This window comes from Dictyostelium discoideum (assembly GCF_000004695.1).
Source record: "Dictyostelium discoideum AX4 chromosome 2 chromosome, whole genome shotgun sequence".
Taxonomy (NCBI): Eukaryota; Evosea; class Eumycetozoa; order Dictyosteliales; family Dictyosteliaceae; genus Dictyostelium; species Dictyostelium discoideum.
Genome location: NC_007088.5, coordinates 2,736,321 through 2,758,131, shown reverse-complemented (window position 1 = coordinate 2,758,131; position 21,811 = coordinate 2,736,321). Strand labels below are relative to the sequence as shown.

Genomic DNA, 21,811 nt, shown 5'->3' with positions numbered 1-21,811 from the left:
TATTAAAAATATTTAAATCAATAAAGATTTGAATTATATCTATTAGTTGGCTTGGTGAGAATGATTTGATATTAATAATTGAATAATTAATTGAAGAACTTGATAATTCTAGAATTTGTGAAATTTCAAGGGTATTACACTCTTTAAAAGCTTTATTTAGTAAATAGGTAAAGCCAAAATAGTGATTTTTATTTTTAAATAAGGTTTCTTGAGCATATTTTGCAATTTCTAAACTACCATATTGAATAGTTTTATTACTTTCAGCCATCCTATTAACAAGATAATCATTTTGATTGGAAATACAATTTGAAACCCATGTAATAGTTTCAAAATCATTTATAAAATAAACACTTCCATTATTGTTTTCATCATCAACTTTTCTTTTATTTGAAAAACAAGATAAAACTTGTAATAAAGGGTTCCATTCTTTTGGAAGTTGTTTGATTTGTTGGAATTGTGGTGAAACTGATTTTAAAATTGTTTTATAGTCTTCACTATCCAATAGGTAAAACATATTAATAAAATATCTATCCAATTCATTAATATCATTTTCTAAATTTGATTCCAATGAGTTTGATGTATATACTTTTGTAAATTGTTCAAATCTAATTGGTGTCATAATTTTACCAAATTTATCATCTTCAATTATTCTATTTTTAAAAAAATCTGGACCAATATAAACATTTTGAAAAATTTCTTGTGGATTTATATTATTCATCATCCAAATAAATATTTTTGAACTTGATGACTTAAAACAATATTCACGTAGAAAATTCTTTAATTCATTATTTTTTACTATAATGTCTTTAAAACCATCATTTAAAATATCATCATTATAGATTAAATAATTTTGGAAATTTTCAATTTTTAATTTACCATTTTCATTAAATAGTTTATTATTATTATTATTATTATTATTATTATTATTATTATTATTATTATTATTATTATTATTATTATTATTATTATTATTATTATTATTATTATTATTAATATTATTTTTATTATTATTAATATTAATATTATTATTTATTTTATTAATCATTTCTTCAGTGAATTTATTTTTTATTAAAGTATCTTTATAATAATTAATTAAATGATTGGTTGGTAATGATAAAGGTTTTTCTTGTTTTAATTTTTTAGTTGGATGGTGTTGATGATTAAGTTGTTGTGATTTTTCAGGCAATGATATTAGTTGAGGATTATTTAATAAGAATTCTACCATTTCAAATTTATTATTTTCATTCATTAATGCCAATTCCATTGATTTTAATTTTGTGTCATTTGAAATAATAGTATTTGGTGAATTTATTAATAATTTTGTAATTTGAACATCTAAAGTTTTAATGGCATATTCTAATGCTGATGGATAAATACAATAATTAAATGGTTCATTTATTAATAAATTTGTAAGGTAATAATCATTGAAATGTAATGCCAATTTTGTTAAATCAACAATTTCCATTTGTAGTTTTCTATTTTCCAATAAAAGTTGAATTAATTCTATAAAAATTTTTTTTCTGAATCTTTAGTGGAAGCAGTAATTTTAAATAATAATTCTATTCCATGTTGTGTAATATCGATCATTTCTTGTTTTGATTTTAATTTACAAATTAAAAGTTGATATTGTTTATTTTTTATCATCCATTCTAAAGAGGTAATATATTTAAATTTTAATCTCATAAATCCATTGGTTGGATCACTTATTGTTGGTTGTTTAATCCAATTGGTTTTATGAATATGTTGAAAAATTAAATTAAATAAATATTTATTATGAATTACTTTCCAAAATAAAATTTCTATATCTTTCATATTTAATTTTTTTTTTTTTTTCTTTTTTTTTATTATTATTGTTATTATTATTTTTTTCTTTTTCTTTTTCTTTTTTTTTTTTTTTAAATTTTTAAAAAAACAAAAATAAAAAGAAAAAAAAAAAAAGCTTTTTTTTAAATATTCAAAAATCTTTTAAAAAATAGAGAAAAGAAAAAAAAAAAAACATTATCCAAATTTAATTTCTTTATTAACTAGGACATTTTTTATGTGAAAATGCACTGTAGTAAGATTTCCTGAGTTTTGAGGATTTAATCAATGGATTTTGCCGTTTTTTTTTAAAAGCAAAAGATATTTTTTTAATTTTTTTTTTTTTTAATTTTTTTTTTTTTTTAATTTATTTTGCCTCCAATCACAAAATAAAAAAACATTTTTAAAATAAAAAAAAAAAAAAAAAAATAAAATTAATTGTTTAATGAAAGATTAAAATAATAATACGATTCGTATTTTTTTTTTTCGCTTTACTCCAAAATATTTAAATTTTTTTTTAAAATTATTGTGTTTATTGTAAAGAATAATTTTTTTTTTTTTTTTTTTTTTCTTTTTTTTTTTTTTTTCTAATTGTTGAGTTTTAATTATGGTTATAATTTTTCATTACATGTTGCTTGACTATAATTCGTTTTTTTTTTTTTTGGGTTTTTGGGTTTTTGGTTAAAAATAGTACTAACGTGTTTTGATCATTGAGCGATTTGAAAACATTAATTTTTTAATTTTTTAATAATAATTAACACTTGTACGAAATAAAAAATAAAATTTTTTTTATTTATTTTTTTTTTTTTCCTTAAAACCCAAGAAAAAAAAAAAAAAAAAAAAAAAAAAAAAAAATTTTATTTTGAATAAAAAATAATAAATTCAAAAAAATTAATTTGTTTTGTTATTTCCATCTTTAAAAAACAGGTTTATTTTTATTTTTTTTTAATTTTTAATCTTTAATATTATTATTATTATTATTTTTTTTTTTTTTTTTTTTTTTTTTTTTTTTTTTTTTCGATTTTTTTTATTTAAACAAATTTTGAATTGAACAGTAGTTCGACTGTCTAGAGGAAATTATGGAATTTTTAGGATCTACCAAATGTTTAGGTTTTCTACCTCTTTTAAATTGATCTGGATTGGTACAAGCGGGACATTCTTGGTCTTTGCAAAGATTTTTGTGACACTTTTCATGTCTACGACGGTGTTTTGTGTGGCAGAGGAAAGTGCAATCAGAGTGGCGGCACATTACCATTGGTTTATTTGAAGCAGATTTATTTCTTACAGCACCTGCATGTTTCTTGGTAATATGTCTTGAGAGTGAGCTAGCGTAACCATAAGACATGCTGCAAAATTTTTGGGTACATTTGTAAGCACCTTTTTCAGTTTTCATTATTATTATTGTTATTTAAAAAAAAAATTAGAGATATATAGAAAAAAAAAAAAAAAAAAAAAAATAATATAGATTATAGAGATATATAATAAGAAAAATAAATAAAAATAAATAAATAAAATTGTTTAAAAAAAAAGTAATACATTTTTTTTTTTTATTTTTTATTTTTTTTTTTTCAAAATCATAGTTGTGTTGAATTTAATTAAAAACTAGTTAAATATGGGACTAAGATGTGGTAAATTTTTTTTTTCATTTTTATTATCATTATTTTTTTGCACTGATAATTATTTGAAAAGGAATAAAATAATTGCGATATAATTTACAAATATAAATATATGTAAGTGAGTATACTAGTATTTTTTTTTTTTTTTTTAATTTTTTTTTTTTTTAAATTAATTAAAAAAGTGTTCAATTATATATTTATTTTGATTTTGATTTTAAGTTAAGTGAATTGAATTCTTCTTTTTAATAGTGCTTTTTTGATTTTTTTCACTATATATATTTTTTTTTTTACAATTTTTATTGTAAAGATATTTTTTTTTTTTTTTTTTTAAAATAAAAAAAGGTTTGAAACTATCATATCTGCCCAATATCTCTAGGGTTTTAAAAATTTCCATTCATATATTTTTTGTAATTATCTTTATTTAAGTTTTGTCTAATTAAATGCCTAGATAAAATGGAGTCCAAAGAAAAAAAAAAAAAAAAAAAAAAAAAAAAAATTAAAAATAAATAAAATCATTTTATATCTTTCTCATTGTTTGAATAAAAAACAAAACAAATTATTTTATATCTTTCTCATTGCTTAGATTGGGATTTTTATAATTATTTTTTTAAAATTAAATTGTTAAATTTTTTTTTACTGATCAAAATTTTTTCATATCTTTTGAAAAAAAAAAAATAAAAAAAATCTTAAAAATATAAATAATATTCATTTTAATTGTAACAACTGGTGGTCGGTGTCATCAGTGTTAGTTTTTCCTAATGATTTCTTTATTGTATTGGTTATTGCTGCTGAAGTTATTGGTGTTGTAATGTTGGGTGATGATGGTGGTGTCGAATGGTTATTTAATTGTTGTTGAGATTGTTGATTTATTAATTGAATGTGTTGTTGAAGAAGTTGATTTTGTTTATCTATTACCTGCTGCTGTTCCCTTATTTGACGTTGCTGTTCATTGAATGTTGATACCTGTGGTTGTTGTTGTTGTTCCTCATTATCCTGTTGTTGAGATTCATCATTAGCAATATATTCAATTTAATTGATGACCGTAGCCCTATCGCGTTTTTATTATTTTGTATATATTTATTACTGAGGTTGAATTAGAAACCTAGTTCTTTTTATAGTTAACAGATTTGAGCGAACTACTTCAACCTCAGCCGATAGGGTTAGATCCAATTTAAACTACAATATTATATTATTTTAATTTTATTCTAATTAATTATTATTTTCTTTTTAATTAAATTATTTTTGAATTTATATTATTATTTTATGTGGTGATTTTGTGTGACATTTTTTTAATATCTGGTATCTAATATCTATTATGAAAACTTTTGTGAAATTAAAATATATTTTTTTTTTTTTTTTTTTTTTTTTTTTTTTTTTTTTTTTTTTTTTTTTTTTTTTGAAAATTAAATTTAATTTAAAATTAATTAAATTACAACGGGAGAAAACCCCTTTAAACAAAACAATAAGGATGGAGGTGGATTAAAAAAACTCTTTTTGTCCCATAGTAAAACACTATTTTTAGTCAAAAAAAAAAAAAAATCAAATAATTTCAAACATATTATTTAAAAGTTTAAATTTTTTTATTTTTTTTTTATATTTTTTATTTATTTTTTATATCTCCTACTTTTATTAAATTAAAAAAAAATAATCCAAATTATTTTCTTTTTTAATTATTATTACTCTTTTTTTTTTTTTTTTTTTTTAGAACAAAAACAATTTACAAAAACTTTGCTAAAATTAATTTTTCATATATAACTCTTTGATTTTATAAAATAGTTCAGAGTCATTGACATCGTCTGGTAATTGATAGTTTGGATCATTTAATAAATTTGATAAAATTTGTCTTGGAATTTTACCAACTTTTGTTTTTGGTAATTGGTTAATAACTATTATTTTTTTTAAGACTGCCAGTGATTCAATATCTTGCGTGATGATATTATTAATTTCATTTTGTAATTTATTTAAATCAATTGATGGATTTTCTTTTAATACCAATATACCAATCGGTGCAGTACGACAATCTGGACTTAAAATACCAATAGAACAACATTCTAAAACTGATGGATGTTTTAAAATTGATGTGTCAATTGTATTTAATTGAATTTTATTACAACTTATCTTAATTTGATCATCTGATCTTGAAACAATTGTATAAAATCCTCTTTGATCTATATAACCTAAATCACCTGAATCATAGTAACCTGGAAACCTTGTAAATAGTTGTTTAAACTTTTCATCATTTTTATAAAATGTAATTGCAAAACTGGGTGGCATTGGTAGTTTAAATGCAACTAAACCAATTTCATTTGAATTCAAAACTTCACCTTCTTCTGAAAGTATTGATGGTCTAATATAAATTGATGGTACGCCAGTGGCTCTATAAGGAATATTTAAAGCATGGACACTAATAAATGAAGTTACGCCAATTTCACTTTGACCGTATACTCTTAAACATTTTATTTTTAACTTTTGTTCAATGTATTCTGGAATTGATTCTTCAATTACTTCACCGCCACACCATATTTCTTTTAAATTTGATAAATCATACTTAGAACGTACAATTGTTCCTTCAGGATCAGTTTTAATAAGGTATCTAAATACAGATGGGGATGGAAATGTATGTGTTACTTTATGTTTTACAATAGCTATCCATAAATCATCTTCTATATGTTCGTTTTTTATAATACCACCTTCATACATTACCAAGGTGTTTCCTCCAGATAATAAACCATAAAAGAAACCATGAAATGATACCCACCCAATATTTGCATTTGAAAATACAATTTGAGGTATATCTGATTCTTTACGGAATGTATAGTATTTAATACCAACCATATGCGGACCATTACTTCTTACAACAGCTTTGGTATTACCAGTTGTGCCACTTGTATAAAGTATATATAATGGATGACTTGATTCTACTGGTACATATTCATAAAATGGTGATTGATTATTTTCTTTTAATTTTTTAATTTCATCATACCAACTTAATGTATTTGGAATAGTTGGAATATTTTGAACTTTTTTTAATTTTGTTTCATCCAAAACTTCATTTCTAAATAGAGTAATTACATTACTTGGTTTAAAAGTTGATAATTCAATTGCTTCTTTTAAATTTGGTGTAAATGTAATGATTTCGTCATTAAAAATACCATAATTTGTTGTAATTATTAATTTTGGTGTAATTGTTTCGATTCTATCTATTAAACTTTTAACCGAATAACCATCGAATAATGTACATTGAGTTGCACCAATACGAGCACATGATAACATTGCAATTAATGGTTCTAATGTATTTGCCATAAATATTAAAACATTATCATTTTTTGAAACATTTAAGTTTAAAAGAACTCTTGAAAATTTACATACTTTTTCATATAATTGATAATAGGTTAATTTAATTGTTTTCTTTAAATATGGACATTCATAAATTAATGCATCTTGATCTCTTTTAGCAGGATTTTTAATATGAATGTCTAATAAATTATAACATGTATTTAATTCACCACCTTTAAACCAATCTGGATATATTTCATCGCCACTATAAACTTTATCATACATTTTTTCCCTTTTATTTTTAAAAATCTTAGTTTTTGTTTTAATTTTAATATCTCTTTTTTAACAAAGAAAAAAAAAGATATATATTTACCAAAAAACATTCTTTTTAGCAACCTCATCCCAAAAAGCTTCTGGATTAGAATTTGAATAACTGTTATCATTTAAATAATCAAAAGGATCACTAAGTTTATACATATTTGTTTTTAATTATTTAATAAAATGAAAATGAAAAATTAAATATAATAAAATACAAATGAAATATTAAAAAAAAAAAAGAAAAAAAAAATTAATAATACTAAATCATGGAAAAAAAAAATTTATACATAAAAATAAATTTTATTGCACCCGTCATTAAAAATTATTCATATTATGAATATCCTAAATTACAAAAAGTGAGTAAACTAGAATTATGAAATGAATAAAATTAAATAAAAAAAATATGTCCACTAATAATTTCAATTAAGATTATTTAAAAGATACATGAAAAAGGTTTATTTAAAATCTCCAAATTTATTCCTACTACTTTTTTTTACATATACCATAATTCATAATAAAAAAAAATAAGAAATTAATGTCGCAATAAAAAATATAAATAAATAAAATAATATGGAGAATTTTTTGGGAAAGTGCAAAAATTCTAATGAAAAAAAAAAAAATTCTTATTGTTTGTTAGATAATATTTTTATATAATAAAATTTTTAATAAACTAATATCAATTTCTAATTAATAATTAATCACACTTTATTATTAAATTATCATAAAATAATTAAAAAGAATCTGGCCATAAAAAAAATATATTTTAATAAATTAAAAATTGAAAAAATCTTATATTATTTAATTAGAATTGAATATTAATTTGTCATTAAATTATAAAAAATTTATTGATTTACCATATTGTGAGAAATTTTACTATTGTAATTTCTCATTTTTTAAAACATAAAACTATAATTTAATAATATACAACAATTAATAGGAAATAATACTATTGAAATTTCTCATTTTTTAAAACATTAAACTATAGTTTAATATATTGTAGATTATTAAAAACTATAATAAAATGATAAAAAATAATGGGTGTACAATAAATATTTAAATAAAAAATATTAAAATATAAGAATTTTTATTTTTTTTTAAATAATTTAACATTTTACTAGGTTTTTTTTTCCCGTGCAAGATATTTTTTTTTTTTTTTTTTTAAATTAAAAAAAGGTTTGAAATTATCATATCTGCCCAATATCTATAGGGTTTTAAAAATTTTCATTCATATATTTTTTGTAATTATCTTTATTTAAGTTTTGTCTAATTAAATGCCTAGATAAAATGGAGTCCAAAGAAAAAAAAAAAAAAAAAAAAAAAAAAAAAAAAAAAATTAAATATAAATAGAATCATTTTATATCTTTCTCATTGTTTGAATTAAAAACAAAACAAATTATTTTATATCTTTCTCATTGCTTAGATTGGGATTTTATAATTATTTTTTTAAAATTAAATTGTTAAATTTTTTTTTACTGATCAAAATTTTTTCATATCTTTTGAAAAAAAAAAAATAAAAAAAAATCTTAAAAATATAAATAAATATTCATTTTAATAACCAAACAGTCTAGTTTTTATTTTTATTTGCAGTTTTTTAAGAAAAAAAAATTTAAAAAAATTTATCTATTTTTCCTTATTTTCTCTATTTTTTTTTTTTTTTAAGGAATATCTCTTTAGTGGTGATAAAAAATAAAAAAAGGATAGAATCCAAAAAATATGGATAATTAATTAATAATTTGGATATATGTAAAATAATAAGGAAGGAGGTGGATTAAAAAAACTCTTTTCGTCCCATAGTAAAACACTATTTTTAGTCAAAAAAAAAAAATAATTAAAAAAAAAAAATCAAAAAAAAAAAAATCAAATAATTTCAAACATATTATTTAAAAGTTTAAATTTTTTTATTTTTTTTTTATATTTTTTATATATTTTTTATATCTCCTACTTTTATTAAATTAAAAAAAAAATAATCCAAATTATTTTCTTTTTTAATTATTATTGTTGGAGGGAATTTTCCATAAAATTTCACTACAGTAGCGTAGTGAATTTTATTATTTAATTTGACTACGCTGCTGTAGTGAATTCCTATTGACGGTGCGTTCATGAAGTTAAACCTGGGTGGTGTGTGTTACACAATATACCGTGTGAGAATTCACAATAAGCAAATATTTCAATTTTATTGATGTCGTAGCCTTATTGCGGTTTTAATATTTTGGAAAAAATTAAAAACAGAGGTTGAAATAGAAACCTTAGTTCTTTTTTAAGTTACAAAATTTGTGCGACTTCTTTCAACTCAACCGATAAAGTTAGAATCCATTTTAACTACCAAATTATATTATTTTTATTTTATTCTTATTTATTATATATTTCTTTTTTAATTAAATATTTTTGAAATTATAATAATATTTTAAGTGGGGAATTTGTGTGACATTTTTTTTATATTTTGGTTTTTAAATATTATAATGAAACTTTTTGTAAAATTAAATAATATTTTTTTTTTTTTTTTTTTTTTTTTTTTTTTTTTTTTTTTTTTTTTTTTTTTTTTGAAAATTAAATTTAATTTAAAATTAATTAAATTACAACGGGAGAAAACCCCTTTAAACAAAACAATAAGGATGGAGGTGGATTAAAAAAACTCTTTTTGTCCCATAGTAAAACACTATTTTTAGTCAAAAAAAAAAAAAAATCAAATAATTTCAAACATATTATTTAAAAGTTTAAATTTTTTTATTTTTTTTTTATATTTTTTATTTATTTTTTATATCTCCTACTTTTATTAAATTAAAAAAAAATAATCCAAATTATTTTCTTTTTTAATTATTATTACTCTTTTTTTTTTTTTTTTTTTTTAGAACAAAAACAATTTACAAAAACTTTGCTAAAATTAATTTTTCATATATAACTCTTTGATTTTATAAAATAGTTCAGAGTCATTGACATCGTCTGGTAATTGATAGTTTGGATCATTTAATAAATTTGATAAAATTTGTCTTGGAATTTTACCAACTTTTGTTTTTGGTAATTGGTTAATAACTATTATTTTTTTTAAGACTGCCAGTGATTCAATATCTTGCGTGATGATATTATTAATTTCATTTTGTAATTTATTTAAATCAATTGATGGATTTTCTTTTAATACCAATATACCAATCGGTGCAGTATGGCAATCTGGACTTAAAATACCAATAGAACAACATTCTAAAACTGATGGATGTTTTAAAATTGATGTGTCAATTGTATTTAATTGAATTTTATTAAAACCTATCTTAATTTGATCATCTGATCTTGAAACAATTGTATAAAATCCTCTTTGATCTTTATAACCTAAATCACCTGAATCGTAGTAACCTGGAAATCTTGTAAATAGTTGTTTAAACTTTTCATCATTTTTATAAAATGTAATTGTAAAACTGGGAGGCATTGGTAGTTTAAATGCAACTAAACCAATTTCATTTGAATTCAAAACTTCACCTTCTTCTGAAAGTATTGATGGTCTAATATAAATTGATGGTACGCCAGTGGCTCTATAAGGAATATTTAAAGCATGGACACTAATAAATGAAGTTACGCCAATTTCACTTTGACCAAATACTCTTAAACATTTTATTTTTAACTTTTGTTCAATATATTCTGGAATTGATTCTTCAATTACTTCACCACCACACCATATTTCTTTTAAATTTGATAAATCATACTTAGAACGTACAATTGTTCCTTCAGGATCAGTTTTAATAAGGTATCTAAATACAGATGGGGATGGAAACGTATGTGTTACTTTATGTTTTACAATAGCTATCCATAAATCATCTTCCATATGTTTGTTTTTTATAATACCACCTTCATACATTACCAAGGTGTTTCCTCCAGATAATAAACCATAAAAGAAACCATGAAATGATACCCACCCAATATTTGTATGTGAAAATACAATTTGAGGTATATCTGATTCTTTACGGAATGTATAGTATTTAATACCAACCATATGCGGACCATTACTTCTTACAACAGCTTTGGTATTACCAGTTGTGCCACTTGTATAAAGTATATATAATGGATGACTTGATTCTACTGGTACATATTCATAAAATGGTGATTGATTATTTTCTTTTAATTTTTTAATTTCATCATACCAACTTAATGTATTTGGAATAGTTGGAATAGTTTGAACTTTTTTTAATTTTGTTTCATCCAAAACTTCATTTCTAAATAAAGTTATTACATTACTTGGTTTAAAAGTTGATAATTCAATTGCTTCTTTTAAATTTGGTGTAAATGTAATGATTTCGTCATTTAAAATACCATAATTTGTTGTAATTATTAATTTTGGTGTAATTGTTTCGATTCTATCTATTAAACTTTTAACCGAAGAACCATCGAATAATGTACATTGAGTTGCACCAATACGAGCACATGATAACATTGCAATCAATGGTTCTAATGTATTTGCCATAAATATTAAAACATTATCATTTTTTGAAACATTTAAATTTAAAAGTACTCTTGAAAATTCACATACTTTTTCATATAATTGATAATATGTTAATTTAATTGTTTTCTTTAAAAATGGACATTCATAAATTAATGCATCTTGATCTCTTTTAGCAGGATTTTTAATATGAATATCTAATAAATTATAACATGTATTTAATTCACCACCTTTAAACCAATCTGGATATATTTCATCGCCACTATAAACTTTATCATACATTTTATCCCTTTTATTTTTAAAAATCTTAGTTTTTGTTTTAATTTTAATATCTCTTTTTTAACAAAGAAAAAAAAAGATATATATTTACCAAAAAACATTCTTTTTAGCAACCTCATCCCAAAAAGCTTCTGGATTAGACTTTGAATAACTATTATCATTTAAATAATCAAAAGGATCACTAAGTTTATACATATTTGTTATTAATTATTTAATAAAATGAAAATGAAAAATTAAATATAATAGTGCACAAACTCTAATGAAAAAAAAAAAAAAAAAAAAAAATTCTTATTGTTTGTTAGATAATATTTTTATATAATTAAAAATAAAAAATTTTAATTAAAATAAATTAAATTATTTCCACTAAAATATTTTAGAAATTCTACACACCCCAGTGTGTTTTTTAATTTAATTTAATTTATTTTAATTAAAATTTTTATTTTTATGTTGTTTGTTAAAAATGCTAATAATAAGTAAATATTTTTTTAAAGTGCTTGTTACGATTAAAATTAATTTTTTTTTTAAAGATTTTTCAACATTTGAAACTTATTAAAAAAAAAAAAAATTTTAATCATTACAAACAATATTTATATTATTATTATTTTTTTTATTTAATATTGATTAATCACAGTTTATGCATTAAAGGAAATAAACAATAATTTATATCCGTCCTTATTATTTTTTTTGAATTTTTAACCTTTTTTTTAAAACAAAACTTCTAATGTAATCAAAAGGTAAAACACTATTTTTTATCAAACCAATAAAAAAAAAAAAAATATAATTAAATTTTTTTATTTTTTTATTTATTAAATTTAAAAAATAAATAATTCAAATTTTTTTTTTTTTATTATTTTTTTTTCAAAAAATAAAAACAAATTTTTAAATTAAGTTTACTAACTATAAATTTTTCATATATAATTCTTTGATTTCATAAAATATTTCAGTGTCACTGACATTATGGGGTAGTTGATAATTTGAATCATTTAATAAATTTGACAAAATTAGTCTTGGAATTTTACCAACTTTTGTTTTTGGTAATTGGTTAACAATTAAAATTTTTCTTAAGACTGCACATGATTCAATATCTTGTGTAATGATATTATTAATTTCATTTTGTAATTTAATTAAATCAATTGATTGATTTTCTTTTAATACTAATACACCAATTGGTACACTACGAATAACTGGATCATAAATACCAATCGAACAACATTCTAAAACTGATGGGTGTTTTAAAATTGACGTTTCAATTGTATTTAATTGAACTTTTTTATAACCGATTTTAATTTGATCATCTGATCTCGAAACAATTGTATAAAATCCTCTTTGATCTTTATAACCTAAATCACCGGTATTATAATAACCTGGGAATTTAGAAAATAATTGTTTAAACTTTTCATCATTTTTATAATATGTAGTTGCAAAACCTGGTGGCATTGGTAGTTTAATTGCAACAAAACCAATTTCATTTGAATTCAAAACTTTACCTTCTTCTGAAAGTATTGATGGTTTTATGAAAATTGATGGTATGCCAGTGGCTTTATAAGGCATATTTAAAGCATGAACACTAATAAATGAAGTTATGCCAATTTCACTTTGACCAAATACTCTTAAACATTTTATTTTTAACTTTTGTTCAATGTATTCTGGAATTGATTCTTCAATTACTTCACTACCACACCATATTTCTTCTAAATTTGATAAATCATACTTTGAACTGATGATTTTTCCTTCAGGATCAGTTTTAATAAGGTATCTAAATACAGATGGGGATGGAAATGTATGTGTTACTTTATGTTTTACAATTGTTTTCCATAAATCATCTTCAATATGTTTGTTATTTATAATACCACCTTCATACATTACAAATGTATTCCCTACAGATAGTAAACCATAAAAGAAACCGTGAAATGATACCCACCCAATATTTGAATATGAAAATACAATTTGAGGTATATCTGATTCTTTACGGAATCTATAATATCTAATACTAACCAAATGTGGACCATTACTTCTAACAACAGCTTTAGCATTACCAGTTGTACCACTTGTATATAGTATATATAATGAATGACTTGATTCTACTGGTACATATTCATAAAATGGTGATTGATTATTTTCTTTAAGTTTTTTAATTTCATCATACCAACTTAATGTATTTGGTATCGTTGGTATATCATTTACTTTTTTTAAATTTGTTTCATCCAAAACTTCATTTCTAAATAAAGTTATTACATTACTTGGTTTAAAAGTTGATAATTCAATTGCTTCTTTTAAATTTGGTGTAAATGTAATGATTTCATCATTTGATATACCATAGTTTGTTGTAATTATTAATTCTGGTGTAATTGTTTCGATTCTATCTATTAAACTTTTAACTGAATAACCATCGATTATTGTACAATGAGTTGCGCCAATACGAGCACATGATAACATTGCAATTAATGGTTCTAATGTATTTGACATATAAATTAAAACAACATCATTTTTTGAAACATTTAAATTTAAAAGTACTCTTGAAAATTCACATACTTTTTCATATAATTGATAATATGTTAATTTCTCAGTTTTCTTTAAAAATGGACATTCATAAATTATTGCATCTTGATCTCTTTTAGTAGGATTTTTTGTATGAATGTCTAATAAATTATAACATGTATTTAATTCACCACCTTTAAACCAATCTGGATAAATTTCATCACCACTATAAACTTTATCATACATTTTATCCCTTTATTTTAAAAATATTAGTTTTTGTTTTAATATTAAAATCTCTTTTTTTATAAAGAAAAAAAAAAAAGATATATTTACCAAAAAACATGCTTTTTTGCCACTTCATCCCAAAAATCCTCAGGATAAGAATTTGCATAATTACTGTCATTTACATAATTAAAAGGATCACTAAGCTTATACATATTAATTTTTAATTAATTAAATAAATTATAAAAAAAAAAAAAAAAAAATTTTAAAAATTAATTTTAAAATTAAATATAATATAAATTAAAATTAAAAAATTTAATTATATATAAAAAATAAAAGATTTAAATAATGATATATATTTTAAAAAATAAAAGATAAAAAATAAATAAAAATAAATGGGGGTGTTAAAAAACAAAAAATAACCACAAACACTTCTTTAAACTGTTTTATTATTTAACAGTTTTTTATTAAATACAATTTTCATTAATTGACCAATTATTATAATCATTTTAAAATTTTCCAATTTTATTCACAATATTTGAATCTATTTTATATCATTTAACATATATTTTGTAAATTAATTCGATTCAAAATTTGTTTTTTTTTTTTTTTTTTTTTTTTTTTTTTTTTTTAATTAATAAATAAAAAATGAGTAATAAATGATTAAAAATAGTTATTTTTAACTTTTCATATATAATTCTTTAATTTCATAAAATATTTCAATGTCAATGATATTATCTGGAAATTGAAAATTTGAATCATTAAAAACTTTGGTCTTGGAGTTTTACCAGCTTTGGTTTTTGGTAATTGATTAACAACTACAATTTTTCTCAAGACTGCTAACGATTCAATATCTTGTGTAATGATATTATTAATTTCAGATTGTAATTTATTTAAATCAATTGAGTTGATTGATCTTGTTTTTGCTTTAAAACTTTTTTTCAATGTATTCTGGGATTGATTCTTCAATTACTTCACCTCCAACCATAAATTCTTTTAAATTTGATAAACCATACTTTGAACGTATAATTGTTCCTTCAGGATCAGTTTTAATAAAGTATCTAATAGTGCTTGCCAATGACAATGCATGTGTCACTTTATGTTTTTCAATGGTATTCCAAAAGTCAACTTCAATATATTTGTTTTTTATAATACCACCTTCATACATTATAAATGTAGATCCAGATGACAACAAGCCTTATAGGGAACCATGAAATGATATCCATCCGACATTTGAAAATGTAAATAATTTTATATTTTCATATTTTTCTGAAATATATCTGTTAAAGTAATTCATACAAACTAAATTTGGACCATTACTTCTTACAACTGCTTTAGCATTACCAGTTGTACCACTTGAATAAATAATATATAGTGGATGACTTGATTCTACTGGTACATATTCATAAAATGGTGATTGATTATTTTCTTTAAGTTTTTTATTTTCATCATACCAACTTAATGTATTTGGTATCGTTGGTATATCTTTTACTTTCTTTAAATCTGATTCGCTTGTAATATCATTTCTAAATAAAGTAATTACATTACTTGGTTTAAAAGTTGATAATTCAATAGATTCTTTTAAATTTGTGATGAAATTAATGATTCCATCATTAAAAATACCATAGTTTGTTGTAATTATTAATTTTGGTGTAATTGTTTCAATTCTATCTATTAAACTTTTAACTGAATAACCATCGAATAATACACAATGAGTTGCACCATTATGAGTACATGATAAAATTGCAATTGGTGCTTCAACCGTATTTGCCATATATATTAAAACATTATCATTTTTTGAAATATTTAAATTTAAAAGTACTCTTGAAAATTCACATACTTTTTCATATAATTGATGATATGTTAATTTTACAGTTTTCTTTAAATATGGACATTCATAAATTAATGCATCTTGATCTCTTTTTAATGGATTTTGAACTTGTTTATCTTTATTTTTAGACTTGTTTCATATAAATTATAACATGTATTTAATTCACCCTTTAAACCAATCTGGATACATTTCATCACCACTATAAACTTTATCATACATTTTATCCCTTTTAAAAATATTAGTTTTTGTTTATATTTTTTATATAAAGAAAAAAATGTATTATCTTACCAAAAAACATTCTTTTTTGCAACTTCATCCCAAAAAGCCTCAGGAAAAGAATTTGCATAATTGAAATCATTTAAATTATTAAAAGGATCACTAAGTTTAAACATTCTTATTTTATTAATTTAAAAAAAAAATTAAATTTAAAATTAAATATTAATAATTTATATAATTGTATTAAAAAAAAAAATTAAAAATTATAATTATAATAAAATAAAAAAAATAAAAATAACCAAAAAAAAAAGTAATTGGGGTGTAAAAAACAAATTACCACAAACACTTTTAATTTGTTTTGTAATTAAGAAATATTTTTATTATATAAAATATAAAACTTTTCTTAATGATAAAACAGATTAAAAGGAATTTTTACATTTGGATCTCAATTTTTTTCTTTCCAAATATTTTTCTTAGATTACTAATACTGCAATATTAAATAAAAAAAGGAAAAATATCTTTAAAAAATTATAGAAAATTATTATAAAAAAAAAATGACTAAAAACATTGGTTATTGTAGAGTAAAAAATTAAAATATATGAATATTTAAATTTAAAGACAAAACAAAATATGATATATAAATAAAATTTTAATAATTATTTTATTTGCTAATGTTATTATTTTTTGTGAATTTTTAAAAATAATTTTAAAAACAAAAAAAAATGACAATAAATGATTAAAAAAAAAACTGTCAATTTTTTATAAAGATTAATTTTTCATATATAATTCTTTGATTTCATAAAATATTTCAACGTTATTGACATTATCAGGTAATTGAAAATTCGAGTCATTTAAAAACTTTGATATAATTGGTCTTGGAATTTTACCAGTTTTTGTTTTTGGTAATTGATTAACGATTACAATTTTTCTTAAGACCGCTAATGATTCAATATCTTGTTTAATTATATAATTTATTTCATTTTGTAATTTATTTAAATCAATTTGTTGAATTGATTGATCTTGTTGTTGTAGTTGTTTTAAAACCAATAAGGCTATTGGTACACTATAACAAGTTGGATCGTTAATACCAATTGAACAACATTCTAAAACTAATGGATGTTTTAGTATTGATGTTTCAATTGTATTTAATTGAACTTTATTACCACTGATTTTAATTTGATCATCTGATCTTGAAACAATTGTATAGAATCCATTTTCATCTTTAAAACCTAAATCACCAGGATTGTAGTAACCTGGAAATTTTGAAAATAATTGTTTAAACTTTTCATCATTTTTATATAATGTAGTTGCAAAACTTGGTGGCATTGGTAATTTAAATGCGATTTCACCAATTTCGTTAACACCTAATTCTTTACCATCGTCTGAAAATATTGATGGTCTAATGAAAATTGATGGTAAACCAGTTGCGTAGTATGGGATATTAATATGATCAAAACAATATAAATAAGCTATACCAATTTCAGTTTGACCATATCCCCTTGTTGGTTTTATTTTTAACTTTTTTTCAATGTATTCTGGGATTGATTCTTCAATTACTTCACCTCCGACCCATATTTCTTTTAAATTTGATAAATCATACTTTGAACGTATAATTGTTCCTTCAGGATCAGTTTTAATAAAGTATCTAATAGTGTTTGCCAATGATAATGTATGTGTCGCTTTATGTTTTTCAATGGTATTCCAAAAGTCAACTTCAATATGTTTGTTTTTAATAATACCACCTTCATACATTACAAATGTAGATCCAAATGACAACATACCATATAGGAAACCATGAAATGATACCCATCCGACACTTGAAGTTGTCAATAATGTTGTACATTCATATTTTTCTGAAATATATCTGTCAAAGTAATTCATACAAACTAAATTTGGACCATTACTTCTTACAACTGCTTTAGCATTACCAGTTGTACCACTTGAATAAATAATATATAGTGGATGACTTGATTCTACTGGAACATATTCATAAAATGGTGATTGATTATTTTCCTTGAATTTTTTAATTTCATCATACCAACTTAATGTATTTGGTATCGTTGGTATATCTTTTACTTTCTTTAAATCTGATTCGCTTGTAATATCATTTCTAAATAAAGTAATTACATTACTTGGTTTAAAAGTTGATAATTCAATTGCATCTTTTAAATTTGGTGTAAATGTAATAATTTCATCATTAAAAATACCATAGTTTGTTGTAATTATTAATTTTGGTGTAATTGTTTCAATTCTATCTATTAAACTTTTAACTGAATAACCATCGAATAATACACAATGAGTTGCACCAATACGAGCACATGATAACATTGCAATTAATGGTTCTAAAGTATTTGCCATATAAATTAAAACATTATCATTTTTTGAAATATTTAAATTTAAAAGTACTCTTGAAAATTCACATACTTTTTCATATAATTGATAATATGTTAATTTTATAGTTTTCTTTAAATATGGACATTCATAAATTAAAGCGTCTTGATCTCTTTTTAATGGATTTTGAACTTGAATATCTAAAACATTATAACATGTATTTAATTCACCACCTTTAAACCAATCTGGATACATTTCATCACCACTATAAACTTTATCATACATTTTATCCCTTTTAAATATATTAGTTTTTGTTTTTAATTTTTTTTTTTGTAGAAAAATGGATTATCTTACCAAAAAACATTCTTTTTTGCAACTTCATCCCAAAAAGCCTCAGGATAAGAATTTGCATAATTAAAATCATTTAAATAATTAAAAGGATTACTAAGTTTAAACATATTTTAGGTTAAAATTAAATGAATAATTTATATAATTGTAATAAAAAACAATTAAAAATAATAAATAAAATAAAACAAGATTTGAAAAAAAAAAAAAAAAAAAAAAAAAAATTGGGGTGTTGAAAAAAAAAAACAAATAACTACAAACACTTTTGAGCTGTTTAATAATAAAAAAAACAAGATTTTAAAAAAAATTAAAAAAATAAAAAAATTTTAAACACAAATAAAAAAAAAAAAACAATAAATGGTTTTAAAAAAAAAAAACTTGTTTTTTATAAAGACTAATTAATTTTCGTATATAATTCTTTGATTTCATAAAATATTTCAACATTACTGATGTTATCGGGTAATAGAAAATTTGAATCATTTAAAAACTTTGATATAATTGGTCTTGGAATTTTACCAGTTTTTGTTTTTGGTAATTGATTAACAATTACAATTTTTCTTAAGACTGCTAATGATGCAATATCTTGTGTAATGATATTATTAATTTCAGAGTGTAATTTATTTAAATCTATTTGTCGAGTTGACTGATCTTGTTGCTGTTGTTGTTGTTGTTTTAAAACTAATAAGGCTATTGGTACACTATAACAAGTTGGATCGTTAATACCAATTGAACAACATTCTAAAACTGATGGATGTTTTAGTATTGATGTTTCAATTGTATTTAATTGAACTTTATTACCACTGATTTTAATTTGATCATCTGATCTTGAAACAATTGTATAAAATCCATTTTCATCTTTAAAACCTAAATCACCAGGATTGTAGTAACCTGGAAATTTTGAAAATAATTGTTTAAACTTTTCATCATTTTTATAAAATGTAGTTGCAAAACTTGGTGGCATTGGTAATTTGAATGCGATTTCACCAATTTCGTTAACACCTAATTCTTTACCATCGTCTGAAAATATTGATGGTCTAATGAAAATTGATGGTAAACCAGTTGCGTAGTATGGGATATTAATATGACCAAAACAATATAAATAAGTTATACCAATTTCAGTTTGACCATATCCCCTTGTTGATTTTATTTTTAACTTTTGTTCAATGTATTCTGAAATTGATTCTTCAATTGGTTCACCACCAATCCATATTTCTTTTAAATTTGATAAATCATACTTTGAACGAAGGATTGTTCCTTCAGGATCAGTTTTAATAAGGTATCTAATAGCGCTTGCCAATGATAATGCATGTGTTACTTTATGTTTTTCAATGGTATTCCAAAGGTCAACTTCAATATGTTTATTTTTTATAATACCACCTTCATACATTACAAATGTAGATCCAAATGACAACATACCATATAGGAAACCATGAAATGATACCCATCCAACACTTGAAGTTGTCAATAATGTTGTACTTTGATTATTTTCTGAAATATATCGGTTAAAGTAATTCAAACAAACCATATGTGAACCATTACTTCTTACAACTGCTTTAGAATTTCCAGTTGTACCACTTGTATATATTATGTATAATGGATGACTTGATTCTACTGGAACATATTCATAAAATGGTGATTGATTATTTTCCTTGAATTTTTTAATTTCATCATACCAACTTAATGTATTTGGTATCGTTGGTATATCTTTTACTTTCTTTAAATCTGATTCGCTTGTAATATCATTTCTAAATAAAGTAATTACATTACTTGGTTTAAAAGTTGATTGTTCAATTGCATCTTTTAAATTTGGTGTAAATGTAATGATTTCATCATTTAATATACCATAGTTTGTTGTAATTATTAATTTTGGTGTAATTGTTTCAATTCTATCTATTAAACTTTTAACCGAATAACCATCGAATATTGTGCAATGAGTTGCACCAATACGAGCACATGATAACATTGCAATTAAAGGCTCCAATGTATTTGCCATATAAATTAAAACATTATCATTTTTTGAAATATTTAAATTTAAAAGTACTCTTGAAAATTCACATACTTTTTCATATAATTGATAATATGTTAATTTAACAGTTTTCTTTAAATATGGACATTCATAAATTAAAGCATCTTGATCTCTTTTTAATGGATTTTGAACTTGTCTATCTAAAACATTATAACATGTATTTAATTCACCACCTTTAAACCAATCTGGATACATTTCATCACCACTATAAACTTTATCATACATTTTATCCCTTTTTTATTTTATTTTAAAAAAAAAAATTGTTATTTTAATTAGTAATTATTAATATATAAAAAAAAATAAACAAATAATTACCATTTAATTAATTTCTTTGCAACTTCATCCCAAAAAGCTTCTGGCTCATTATTTGCATAAGTTTTATCATTTAAATAATCAAATGGTTCGCTTAGTCTATACATTCTTTTAATATAAGTATTAATAATAATAAAAAAAAAAAAAACTATTGAATATGGAAGAAGAAAGAAAAAAAAAAAAAAAAAAAAAAAAAAAAAAGAAATAATAAAAAAAATGATATGTGATATTAATAAAATAAAATTAAAAATAACTAATAAATTTTATAGTATCATTAATTGATCCAATAATTATTATTATTATTACTATTTACAAAACAAATATAAAAAAAGTCTGAA

General features: G+C 21.2%; 8 protein-coding genes and 1 pseudogene across 8 annotated transcripts in view; all 9 read right to left on the bottom strand.

Moving 5' to 3' along the window:
• DDB_G0273371 (hypothetical protein) overlaps positions 1–1,465 on the bottom strand; it is a gene marked incomplete at both ends in the record, with an annotated part of 3,684 nt that extends 2,219 nt beyond the window's left edge. Inside the window, one exon of the mRNA XM_639701.1 lies at positions 1–1,465. This exon is cut by the window's left edge and continues 1,890 nt beyond it. Within this exon, the coding sequence (XP_644793.1) occupies positions 1–1,465 (1,465 nt within the window).
• A 38-nt stretch (positions 1,466–1,503) lies between these two features.
• DDB_G0273369 (hypothetical protein) lies at positions 1,504–1,812 on the bottom strand (the record flags this gene model as incomplete). Its single annotated transcript, XM_639700.1, has 1 exon — positions 1,504–1,812. The coding sequence occupies one exon, from the start codon at positions 1,810–1,812 to the stop codon at positions 1,504–1,506; it is 309 nt and encodes a 102-aa protein (XP_644792.1).
• A 1,015-nt stretch (positions 1,813–2,827) lies between these two features.
• On the bottom strand, positions 2,828–3,193 carry DDB_G0273367 (hypothetical protein; the record flags this gene model as incomplete). The annotated part of the gene is made up of 1 exon (XM_639699.1): positions 2,828–3,193. One exon carries the CDS (start codon positions 3,191–3,193, stop codon positions 2,828–2,830), a length of 366 nt encoding a protein of 121 aa, XP_644791.1.
• Positions 3,194–5,153: 1,960 nt separating this feature from the next.
• aslL-1 (hypothetical protein) lies at positions 5,154–7,169 on the bottom strand (the record flags this gene model as incomplete). Its single annotated transcript, XM_639698.1, has 2 exons — positions 5,154–6,984; positions 7,066–7,169. 2 exons carry the CDS (start codon positions 7,167–7,169, stop codon positions 5,154–5,156), a joined length of 1,935 nt encoding a protein of 644 aa, XP_644790.1.
• Positions 7,170–9,891: 2,722 nt separating this feature from the next.
• On the bottom strand, positions 9,892–11,907 carry aslK-1 (hypothetical protein; the record flags this gene model as incomplete). Its single annotated transcript, XM_639697.1, has 2 exons — positions 9,892–11,722; positions 11,804–11,907. 2 exons carry the CDS (start codon positions 11,905–11,907, stop codon positions 9,892–9,894), a joined length of 1,935 nt encoding a protein of 644 aa, XP_644789.1.
• Positions 11,908–12,609: 702 nt separating this feature from the next.
• Positions 12,610–14,627, bottom strand: aslJ-1 (hypothetical protein; the record flags this gene model as incomplete). Its single annotated transcript, XM_639696.1, has 2 exons — positions 12,610–14,443; positions 14,524–14,627. 2 exons carry the CDS (start codon positions 14,625–14,627, stop codon positions 12,610–12,612), a joined length of 1,938 nt encoding a protein of 645 aa, XP_644788.1.
• A 471-nt stretch (positions 14,628–15,098) lies between these two features.
• On the bottom strand, positions 15,099–16,635 carry DDB_G0273363 (annotated as a pseudogene; the record flags this gene model as incomplete).
• A 592-nt stretch (positions 16,636–17,227) lies between these two features.
• Positions 17,228–19,248, bottom strand: aslI-1 (hypothetical protein; the record flags this gene model as incomplete). Its single annotated transcript, XM_639694.1, has 2 exons — positions 17,228–19,082; positions 19,145–19,248. 2 exons carry the CDS (start codon positions 19,246–19,248, stop codon positions 17,228–17,230), a joined length of 1,959 nt encoding a protein of 652 aa, XP_644786.1.
• Positions 19,249–19,529: 281 nt separating this feature from the next.
• aslC-1 (hypothetical protein) lies at positions 19,530–21,580 on the bottom strand (the record flags this gene model as incomplete). The annotated part of the gene is made up of 2 exons (XM_639693.1): positions 19,530–21,393; positions 21,477–21,580. The coding sequence occupies 2 exons, from the start codon at positions 21,578–21,580 to the stop codon at positions 19,530–19,532; spliced, it is 1,968 nt and encodes a 655-aa protein (XP_644785.1).
• Between the last annotated feature and the right edge of the window lie 231 nt (positions 21,581–21,811).